At 42.2% G+C, this 12225-nt stretch overlaps 1 protein-coding gene across 2 annotated transcripts in view; it reads right to left on the bottom strand.

Annotated features, from left to right (window-relative positions):
• Positions 1 to 6963: 6963 nt before the first annotated feature.
• The window catches only part of LOC119745326 (39S ribosomal protein L45, mitochondrial-like), a 32749-nt gene continuing 27487 nt past the window's right edge, over positions 6964 to 12225 (bottom strand). For both annotated transcript variants that reach the window (XM_038221613.1, XM_038221614.1), the window contains exon 7: positions 6964 to 8756. In XM_038221613.1, the coding sequence (XP_038077541.1) occupies positions 8526 to 8756 (231 nt within the window). In that variant the 3' untranslated portion in view covers positions 6964 to 8525. The remainder of the gene's footprint in view (positions 8757 to 12225) is intronic.

The raw sequence follows: 12225 nt of genomic DNA, 5'->3' as shown, positions 1-12225 counted from the left end.
TGCAAAAGACACGCCCACTTAGGAAAGATAAGAGATATTTATTTCTAAGTTATGTTCGACCTCACAAAGTTGTAGGGACAAATTCTCTGTGGGTCAAGTCCACGCTGACGATGTCAGGCATTGACACAGGGACATTAGGCCCATAGTACTCGTGCTGCTGCCTGCAGTGCTGCGTTAAGTCATGGAACTCCGCTGAACATTATTATGATCAGCTGGATGGTCACAGTCCGCCACCTTTGCAAAATTGTACCAAACAACCTGAAAGTTTGCTAAAATAAGTTTGCTGAATCGGTTCTCATGACTAACAGATTGTAAAATGGTGGAACACACCAGATTCTGTATTACTTTATTGTAAGCAAACCGTCCATGGAGACGAGAAACAGAATTGTTTTGTTGAGTTGATACCACGCAAAGGAGTGGTTGAGTATTAATTTACCTTGATTTACCTTGATTTACCTTGATACCACACACCTCCTCCATCAGATCCATGATTTTTTTATCCCTGTGTTGGATGTTTCGCCGAATCATTCCCAATTTTTCTAGCTTTTTTCGATGCTTCGGCACATTGTTTACTGACTTTGAGTGAACTCTGTACCCGAACTCCCAAGTCTTTTTCTTCTGATACATGTTGTAGTTCCTCATCTGCCAGTTTGTAGTCTTCCTTTGTGTTGTTGAAGCCCAGGTGCATTACTCCACATTTCTTGACATTGAATTTCATTAACCATTTTGATGCCCATCCATGTAAATTATCCAGACCACCTTGCAGCACTTCCCTGTCCGACGGTGATGAAATTCCCCTTACCACTTTTGTATCATCTGCAAACTTACTAATATTTGACTCCACCACGTCGTCTAGGTCATTCATGTATATCAAGAAGCAGATTGGTCCCAAAACTGATCCTTGGATAACAGAGCTTGTTACGTCTCCCCACATCGATTCTGTTCCCTGGACTGCGACTTGTTGCTTTCTATCTTTCAGCCATGCTTCAATCCATGTAATTACGTTCCCTGTTATCCCATGTGCTTGCATCTTTGCCAGTAATCTTTTGTGGGCACAGTGTCGAATGCCTTTTGTAGATCCAAATATATCACATCTACTGGTATTCCTGGTACTGGTATCTATTTCCTGGGTGATATATTCCATGTGCATGAGTAAGTTTGTGGTACAAGATCTGCCTTTTGTGAATCCATGTTGGCTGTCCCTGATGAGGTCATGTTTTTCCAAGTGTGCAGTTATTTCATCCCTTATAATTGATTCTAACATCTTCCCCACCGTCGAAGTTAGGCTGACTGGTCTGTAATTCCCCGGCTCTGCTTTGCTCCCCTTCTTGAATAATGGCACTACATTGGCTTTCCTCCAGTCCTCTGGAATAACCCCTTCTTGGATTGATTTCTGGAATATCTCTGTGATGGGGTCACATATTTGGTTTGCTAGTTCCTTCAGTAGTTTGGGTGGGATTTCATCTGGTCCTGCTGCCTTCTCAGGATTTAATTCCTTCAGTTTTTTCATGTCACTTCCGCTCTCCCTAGTTGCTCATTTTCTTCTCCTTGAAATACTTTTCTTGGTTCCGGTACTTCACCCTCCTCTTTACTGAACACTGACAAAAAAAGTTGTTTAGGGTTTCCGCTGTCTCCCTTCCTGGTTCAACATCTTTGCCATTTTATTTTAATGGTCCTACTGTCTCTCTACATTTCTGTTTGGTCTTTACGTATGCGTAGAAACTCTCAGTGTCCTTCTTTATGTTCTCTGCAAGTTTCTTTTCAAAGTTATACTTTGCATTCTTGACTTCTTTTTTAACTGCTCTCTGGCATCGTTGAAAGTGTTCATAGTCCTTAGTGTTCAGTTGTCTTCTCGAGTTTTTGTAGGTTTTCCATGATTTCCTTTTCCACCTTATTTCTTTCATGAGTTTTCTCGTCATCCATTTTGGCTTGTTACTCTTCTTCTGCTTTACTGTTGGAGCATGTCTTTGAATTTGTTCATAAATTTCAGATTTGAATTTTTTTACGACAATTTATTACGACAATTAGTTTTGTAACGTCCATAGAGACGTGAAGCAAAATTGTGTTACCACGCAACTGAATGGTTGATCATTAAGTTATTACGATAAGTAGTTTTGTAAGAATGTATGAGAAGAAACATACGGCTTAATGAGACTAAACGATCTTTGAAGTTCACGAGTCCAAATGATTTTGGTGACTTCTTGTTCTTGTCCGTCAGGTGGTCTCTAAATATCTCAGGTAAGGACGAGGTGCTAGGGATAGCGAGGTAGAATTTAAAAGTTAAACGAAATGAAATATAATGTAATTGAAGTTTAAATATAATGTAATTGAAGTTTAATTATAATTCTACCGAGTCTACTTCCTAGCACTGAAGGACTTACGTTCCCACCCAAAAATTTGGAAACGACCATAATATTTACCCATCCCGTTTTTCTGACGGACAACTTCGCACAAACAACGCACTGAGGATACGAGCCTCGGGTGCGGTTATATACATGTAGTGGGGAACATTTCTTTAACAATGGGTTCTCTCAACTGTGAAGAAACATACCGGTGACAGGTGCAATCTCACGTAAGTCCTTCAGTGCTATAGGTATAGACTCGGTAGAAATATAATTAAACTTCAATTACATTATATTCCATTTCGTTTAATTTTTAAATTTCACCATACCCGGCCCGTGTACATGTCTTCTTAAAAGGCCGTGCACTGCTCAGACCACCTAGACCCTTGCAAGATGCAACTAACAACGAAGCAGCGAGTTTTCATCGTGACAGAGTGGTTGAGAAGTGGGAGCCTTCAGCAAGTTGCTGATCGATTTGCAGAACAATTTCCAGACCGTGCGTTCCTGCGAAGTCCACAATTTGGTAGAACATCAGGAAGTACCAGAGAGAAGGTACAAGTTAAAACCTCAACAAGTGTCGTTCTGGTCGACCAAGGACGGCTCGATCAAATGAGACCATCAGGCCGTCCGTGAGTTACTGGAAAGAAACCCCTATGTATCTGCCAGGCGGACTGGTTTAGCAATTTCATCTTCATCCTTCAACAGGATTTTGCGGCTGGATCAACTGGTACCCGTACAAAATGCAAAGGCGTCACCAACTTCTTGCTGCGGATCTAGCCAGACGACTACGATTTTGCCGGTGGCTCCTTGACCAACAGCCCAGATACTTGGAGCATGGGGATGAAGCTGGTTTTTTTTATATGAATGGCAGAGTCAATAATCAAAATGTCCGTGAATATGCATCGCGGCATAACCCGCCTCTCTTCACCAAGTTGATGTAAACATGAGTAGGGAGAAGATCTCTCTTTGGATAAGCCTATGTGGAGATGGGACACTCATCGGACCTTGTTTCTTCGATGACACTCTTAATGGAGAACAGTACCTTGAAATGATCGACAACAAAATCGTTCCACGGTTGCAGCAACACTCCGCGCATGGTGGGGGTGTTCAGGCGATTATGGTGGGCCCAGGACGGGCTCCACCTCATCGGAGGATTATCGTTAGAGACAGACTGAGGTACCTTTTCAACATTAGTGTTTGCCCTCAACCATGAGATCGAATGGCCACCACGGTCCCCAGACCTCACCCATTGTGACTTCTTCTTAAGGACAAGGTTTACACGTCGCCACCCAGAGACATCAATGAGCTACGGGCCAGGATTGTGGCTGCTGTTGAGAACTTGAGAGGACAGAGAGGCGTTATCAGGAATGCATTCACAGCAATGAGAACCGGGGCAGAGATTTGCTTTGAAAGGAATGGAGGGGGAGGGGGGGGGGGCATGTTGAAGGACAGTGGGGTTAAAAGGAACAGTGATAAACCTTGATATGTTTTAGCAATTGAATAAATGACTTTGATAATGTACGTCCTGGATTTTGTTATTGTCAACATGCTGAAAACTGTCAATTGGTCTTATGGTGCATATGGTACAAGGCCTTTTCTGGCATGTCAGTTTTCATCACTTGATGCTCAGTCATCCGTGGCGGTAAAATGGAGTTCGTGGTGTCAGGAAAAACATGTAAAATGGTGGTTACCATTTTCCTAAATAATTAGTCTTACCCGAGAAATCAACAAAATAAGCTCGGTTTCCTTTTTTTTTTAAACACCCTGTATTATAATGTATATGTCGTTAGACTAAGTTTAGGTTTTGTGAGTCTTAGGTTTGGGCTGGGTGGGGAATTCAGTGGAACGGCAAAGTTAACTGCTCGACCTAAAATGAGCTCGGGCGTGGCCAGCATGGCCATTATCGTAGGTTGATAGTAAAGTAACGTAATCGTGTATTGTGTGCCAATGCAAAAACGAATACAAATTCCACTTTCCTCCTCCATTCTTACGGAGGAAAGTACATTTCTATTCTATTTCTCCTTAGGCAGTGGCGTAGCCAGGAATTTTTCAGGGGGGGGGGGGGGGGGGGGGGGGGGGGGGGGGGGGGGGGGGAGGGGGGGCTGGAACATTTCATGGGGGGGGGGGGCGTCATGTAGATCAATGATATTTTTTTTAGAAACTCAAAATCTCAGTGGGGGCGACTGGGGGGCGACAAGGTTTCATGGGGGGGCGACAAGGTTTCATGGGGGGGGGGGGCGACAGCTACGCCACTGTCCTTAGGTAATTAAAACGAAACAAAAAGAACACAAGTGAGTGACAAAAGGACACAACTGTTTGAACTATTGGTAGGTTACAATTGAGCCGTACCGTTGAGAAGCAAAAGAAAAGAAAGTTGTCGATGGTAAAGATGCAAAAAAACGTGTTTTTCTGAACCTGTACAGCCGTGTGGTTGCGAAGGCCTATAAGCGTTCCCCGTTGTTAGAAAACCATAGAGCAACCATAACCATAGAGCAAGGGACCGAGCAGTGAAATTCATGCACCCAAAAACATTGCCTTTTGAACGGTGTGTTTTTTCTATGATTGAAATGTTAAATTATAACGGAAGAGGAAATTCTAAATTTCATGTGAACATGTCAGTGACAAAACTCACCGTCATCGATGCCGAAACGTCAATACTGGTTACCGGTAAAGCTGACCTTCAAGGCTTGAAGAAATCGTTCGAAAACGTCCTCAAATCTTTGTATTTATCGCAATTTCTATGAATCTCCTTAAGTTATTTCTATATTTGCAATATTTGCATTGCGGTATTCTTGTCGGGCTCCGGCTTCTACATTATCTCCGGTAGCCGCCCCCCCCCCCCCCTCCGGGCTAGTCTATGTAATTCGCCGTGGTCTATTTCGCGTGAACAGATTTGCTGATTAATTAGGCAAGACCCCGCCTCTTGACCTCCTAGATTTTGACCAATCAGCGGGCGCTTTCTATATCGAGTCTTCGGTCATTCACTCATTGCGCGTCACACAGACAATGGATTAAAAGAAACGTGTCACGCGCTCTGTATCATGTTACGCGATATGGGGCCGGTTGTTGTAATGTATTACAAAGCACTGCATTCGAATTGACCAATCAAACCATTTAATCCTGATTTAGGAATAAAATGACGTCACGATTAAGTAAAGTCGACTCCGATTGGCTGGCGCACGGCTTGCATAAAGTTGCATATCAAGAGATGTCAGAGGTACACATGTACTAATGTACATGTGTACATTATTCGCAAACATTCTAACGTGACGTGAACAAAAACCAGCACAGGCATAAGTCATTGCAAATATTTATCGCCAAGTTTTGCTTTTATTTTGGGGACTCAAATCTTATCAGCCTTCCTAGAGTCGAGTCGAGTCATTCTGATAAGGAACTCGAGTCGAGTCATTTGCTCGCAGTAACTCGAGTCGAGTCGAGTCACCAAAAGTTGCGACTCGAGTCCGACTCGAGTCGAGTCATTGACTCGAGTCATTACTCGAGTAATGTGCTAGGGATAGGTTGTCTGTGGAGGGCTGTGAAGGTTCTGTTTCGGCGTGGCAAAGGAAAGCTTTGATGCAATTTAGAATTTTTGCATGTTAATTTTCCAATTCAAAAGTTCCGGAAGTGCCCTACCAGGCCTAGGGGTGAAGTATCAGGTTATATTGTAATTATTGATGTAGGGCAAGACCCAATAGAAACTGTACATCACCTCAACGTAAAGTCCATTTTATAAACAGTACCCTCATCATTGTGCAAAGGATTTTTTGGGCACCAAATTTTGGTCCGCAAACATCTTGCAAAAGGAGTGATAGTCTAGATTCCAGTCACACACATTTTTCCCGGATTGGATTGACAGAATTTGATGTGGATGTGAAACATCCGGTTGTTCGTGACACAACACCAAACTGCCCAAATGTTCTTGATTTAACCAACTTTTTGGTCTAAAAGTAAGACTGACACTGTGCTTGCTACGTGATAACACTTCAGGCTGTTGCGAGGACACTAAAATGCAAAGGCTGCCTTCAACAGCTCTTCGTCAACATCTGGTGCTGTAGATTGCAGATCTGCCTCCTCGCAAAAGGAGTGATAGTCTAGATTCCAGTCACACACATTTTTCCCGGATTGGATTGACAGAATTTGATGTGGATGTGAAACATCCGGTTGTTCGTGACACAACACCAAACTGCCCAAATGTTCTTGATTTAACCAACTTTTTGGTCTAAAAGTAAGACTGACACTGTGCTTGCTACGTGATAACACTTCAGGCTGTTGCGAGGACACTAAAATGCAAAGGCTGCCTTCAACAGCTCTTCGTCAACATCTGGTGCTGTAGATTGCAGATCTGCCTCCTCGCTGCAAATTGGGAAGCCTGCATTATTCCTTCAATTGGGTAGACTGCTCAATTACCCCTTTAGTCCAACCATTACCGGTGGAAGGTGGGCTGAACTAAAGTGGGGATCATTTGGAAGTGAAGAACAACTTGTGTGATCTACACGGACTTGTTTCCAGTGAAATGACAGCAAAGGTCCTGGATTTGCAGCCATTGATGACAACCTGCATGCACTTGCATTGGGTTTTGAGCATAATGACTGCTTCAAAACATTGTGTTTCACTGCCAGAGTTCACAGCTCGTTTCTTATTTATTTGAAACAAGATAGCACACATAGCCGTTTTTTTCACCATAAAAAGTCAACGGTCGGTCTATTAAATTATATGAAATTCTCAGTTTCGTCTATCAGTAGTTTATCTGACACTCTTTAAGCTAAATCACCTCTACTATATATCTACAACAGACAGGACATTAAAAAAAAACTATTTAGGGTAGATTTTGATAAATCTAGTGAGACGTAAGTTCATTATTTAATCAATGCTTAATCTGCCAGCCCCCTGCACATTTGTCTAGTAGCTGAAAGAGTACAATGACAGAAAAACGATATAAATGTTAAGATTTTCATCAATGACATAATATGGAGGGAAAGTAAACTCTGATATATTTGCCCCAAATTTGAAGTATAAAAGAAAAGTATACAAAATTTTATAAAAAGCCTGAAATCAGGCAACTGCAGGAGGACGTACATCGCTGAATTTGAAACAACCACAGATGAAAATAACAGTAAGTGAAAAACACTCTCTCCCAAACAAAGGAAATACACAGGGCAAAGAAGTGCACACTCGTTAACGTTTGCCAATGGCAGCTTTCCTCACTGCATCACTGTTATACTGTTATCCAGCACTGTATAAAGCAAGGTACATGTACTTGTCATGGATCACTTGACAAAGACATTACAAGTCTTTTACAAGTCATTTTTACCAAGTAACAAGCTATACAATTGACTGTCACAAAGGAATATTTTTTTCCCACTGTAATTGCGACAGGTCAGGGGCCACAGGTGATTTACTTGTGACTGGACCTGCGATGTACATGAACTTGTGATCCATTATAAGTACCTCAATTACCAAAACAAAAACCTAATGACCAAGAAACACCATTCGTCATTGCATGCACCATCACTATTGACAGCAACACAGGTGCCTGTAAGTAACTTTGTCATTTTACATGTTAGGCAATCAGCCTTGGGTTTGGTCGGTATCAAATGAGGGGAATAATACTCATTGTGATTTTTGGCAAGGTATTCAAGGAAAATATACATATTTTTTTTTTAAATGGCGACCAACACATGCTTGTTACCACATACAATTATTCTGGTAACAAGCATATTGTCGGCTATATTGAAGAAAAAAAATTGAAAAAGTGATGATACAAAAAAAAACTGCCATCGCTCACACTTCAAAGTTATCACAAATTTTCCATTTTTTCCCCCAAAATTGCTTTGAGCATTTTTGCTCCTTTCGATCATTTGATACCGATGGCCCAATTTTTGGACCGAAACTGATAGCCTTTGTCTAAATTTCATCTATTATGGGACTAAACAAAGGCATGGATTAGGTTTATTTATCATTGTTTTTAAGAGCCTGAACTATTGTATTTTAATGATTTAGGTACTGGCATTGTTAAAGATTCTCAGAAATGTTTCAAACCACATTAATTGTCCACAGATAGATATTTCTATGCAGTGCTTCGACATCCATCAATCATTAATCATAGATCACACATATTCAACTGCTTGCTTGGCTATTGTATGCTTATGAAGATCTGATTTCCGTACTATTTTAACCTACTATTCACCTGTCCTCCACTGCAATGTCAGTTTCACCACCTTGTCCTTGCATTATCATAGTTTGGATAACTGGCTCAAGTGAAGATGCCCAATCGGGTATGATCTTGCCATGAATGCGCCATGATCCATACAATCCTGACAAATGTTTCTCAAACACAACATAGTCCAAAACGTCTTTGGGGATGTCTTCACTCCCTAGCATTATGCGTCCAAAGCGATCGTAAATGGCTAGTGTCTGTAACAAAAACAAAAGGAGTTTTATACAAGAGGAATAACAGATACAAAAATAAGCCAGAACTTGTCTTTTGCATCCACTGGAGAACAACTGTACGCCAACAACAAAACAAACTGGCTTTTACAGACTTGAGTGGCTTTTTATTGCCTCGCTTGGGGGTGACTTTCCATTAAAAAAATGCAATGTATATTTATCACTGGAGAATTGTCTTTTATTAAAAAATAACAACAGGACCAAGAGAGAGAGAGAGAGAGAGAGAGGGAGGAGAGGTTGTATTCAGTACTGATTGAAGAAAGGAGAATTAAGTCTTTTCTGTGGAAGGTGCATTTAACAAGGACAAGAAATCAAAGGCTTTATCATCATTTCATAGATAAAACTTACATTTGCATTTAACTAGCACTGTCTAATGTTGAATTATTTGAATAAGGCTTCCAAAGATGCAGTCTAGCAAGGACAAAAGATTTACTAGGTACAGTGGAATCTCGATAAGTCAAACCTCAGGGAATTGGCTCAAATTTTGAGTTAAGCAGAATTTTGAGTTATCCAATGGATTTTCTATTCAACAACAATTGACGGGAATAAGATTTTACTTTGATTTAGAAGAGTTTGAAGTAATCAGAGTTTGACTTTGAGATTTCACTGTATGTGTCCACTTGTGCACCCCCAGTGAGTTATGGTTGCATGTACAGTATTTGTGGAGGTGAACTCGCCCCTTGAGGGAATCTAGAAGACTAGATGTGAGACTTCCCACTCTGACACATGGAATTATCAGATGATATGGCAGCACTGAGGGCTATACATTCCATTTGGCCCTATGACCGGAGAACATAAGACAAAGGTTGATGGTGTTTTCTCATGCAGCCGGCTGTAAAATATTAGGCAAAGGGACACCTATCAAACAGGCCAAGATCTCGTAACACAATGTAGCTCTTGTTTCATTAGCTAGGGCATTGATTCTGCATCCACAGGCCAATCCGGTACTTAACAACTCATTGTGATACTGTATGACATGATGACCCTGAATATATATGGCTGAAATGTCATAATAAAAAACTGGTCAGTTGCACCCCTGAGAAGTTTGGTCCCGTTTTAATTCCACTTGAGGGCCTGAACTGGACACCATAACTTATCATCTCGGACGGATGAAACATATTTGACCTCCGCAATGAAATTATGAGGTTTGAATGAAGGCAACTAATACTTAGTTAGGAACATTCATGAGGAACCAGTCAAACTCAATGTGCTTTCCATCAAACTTGTCCCTGCTCTATGAGTAGGGCATGCAACTCGCTGTGTTTCCGAGCTGTAGCTTCTTCAGGAAGACTGTCTTCTATGTCAAGTGGAGCAGGCAAGCATTCAGTAGAAAGAGGCCCCTATGGAGCTTTGGTCAAGGCTGATAGGACTGCGCAAGTCCCAAGATGGTTTTAAGTCACTGTTGGGGTAGTCAACTGACAAATATGCCCGGATGAAGTTGTTTCAGCAATACTGTCATTTGAAACTGCAGAACCATTTTTTTTTTTGTGGATGGAAGCTATGGCAGAATGGTGGCCTCTCACTGCGGCAACATAAAGACCTTGATCTAACCATTCCGTAAGACTATCACCGACTTGTCTCCAAGAGGCTGTGATCTATAGACTAGTCTTTGCTCCACTACACTGCCATAATGGGATGCTATATAACTGTCAATAATGGCTAGAGAGTCTGCTGAAGGCCTGCTGAGAAAACATCAGATGAAGAGTCTGTGGCTCTGGGAGCAGGAATGTGCAAGGAGGTTGATCCACCAAGTATCGGTGAGTGAATGAGGAGATCGACTAGTTGTGGAACTATACTTGACAGGGCCACAATGGGCAACGAGGATTAAATCTTGCAATGTTCTGCCTACATCTTCCTGAAAACCTTTCAAGCAGGGGGAATTGGCGGATGGTATAACTTGACTTGTTTGTGCAACTGATAAAAAGTGCATCTGTTGCCTGGGCATTGGGATTGGGGCCAAGAATATAATATATTGGTAGTTGGTTGTGGAGACCTGAAGCAAACAGATCTATGTGTGGCAATTGAGTCTTTGGAAAATATTCTGATCCATTGTTTGAATGTGGTGTCAATTCTATCAGGATAATTCTCCCCCTCAAGACAGCATCTGCCATTAGGTTCAGCTTTCAGGCCAGTTGAATTGCAGTAAGTGTTATCCTGTGTGCAATGTACCACTCAATAGTCGCAGGTTTCAAGGCAAAGTTGAGGTGCTCCCCTCGTTCATGTATAACACTACTGTGGAATTGTTCGACTTCACAGGTATCCCGTGGTCAATTACCATTAGGTGAAAATGCTGTTTTTGCAGGAGGGTTTGTAGTTCTGTTTCTAGTACCAAACATTTCTGTTTGTCTGTTGGTACTGAAGTAAGAAGAAGTGTGAATGAAAACCTTCGCCTGGAGAAACATCCCCCCCCCCCTACCTCCCAGAAGTGTGGTGTGGAGACAGAATTGTAGTTATGCTCACCACATGGTGCAGTGGGTGTTAACTTGGACCGATAAACATAAGTAAATGAGGCTGAATAGGACGCATCCTGAGCCGGCAAAATGGCACTATAGGTCCACCATGCTGGCCATGCTCTTGCATGGGCAGATATATTTTCTAAACACAGCACTACACACTGTAGTAGGTTCACAATGCGATCCATTGTTGGGTGGGCCCATCCATGTTTGAGGTCCAGGAGTGCACCCAGGAATGTTGGTGACTGTGCTGGGATTTGATGTGACTTTTTCTCGTTGATTATAAACCTGAGGTCTATAGCTAGACTCTGGGTTAACTGTACCACTGTTTGCATGTCAGTCTTTAACTGGCACTCGGATTAAGCCAGTCGTCCAGGTACATAAACACGGTGATCCCCGCCTGCAATGTGATACTCCTATTGCCTTCACTTCTCTCGTAAATACTCGTGGCCATGTGGAAAACCCAAAGGGAAGGACTGTGAACTTGTATGTTGTTCCCATGTAGTGAAACCTGAGGTACTTGTAGTGATTTGTATGAACTGGTATGTGAAGGTACGTGTCGAGTGATGCTGCCCATAAGCGAAGTGGAATGGAGTCTAGCACTACCTGCAACGTTTCCATACTAAACAGTTTGGGCGAATACATTTATTGAGGGGTTTCAAATTCAGTAGCGGTCGCCAAACGCCGGTCTCTTTCTTGGAAGTTAGGAAAAAGGTTGATGTTAACCCCCGTACCCCCTGTGCAGGGTACACAATACGGACTGCTTCTTTTGTCCAAAGTAGTTGATCTCCTGTTCCAATGCTCTCAATTTGACCTACCGGTCCAACAATAGGAGGATGGTGGACGTTGCGCATGTCACTTGTGCCAGAGGTTTGAATGTCTGACCACTTGCCTGAGGCCTATGGTTGGATTGGGTAGGTCATGTACGACCACCCTGTCTGTCCAAAGAGACTTGAAATCGGCCTCAGGGGGAGTTTCGAACG

Source organism: Patiria miniata, unplaced genomic scaffold (assembly GCF_015706575.1).
Source record: "Patiria miniata isolate m_02_andy unplaced genomic scaffold, ASM1570657v1 HiC_scaffold_7, whole genome shotgun sequence".
NCBI classification, from domain to species: Eukaryota; Metazoa; Echinodermata; class Asteroidea; order Valvatida; family Asterinidae; genus Patiria; species Patiria miniata.
Note: the sequence above shows the minus strand (reverse complement) of the source record. Positions and strands in the feature narration are given on the sequence as shown.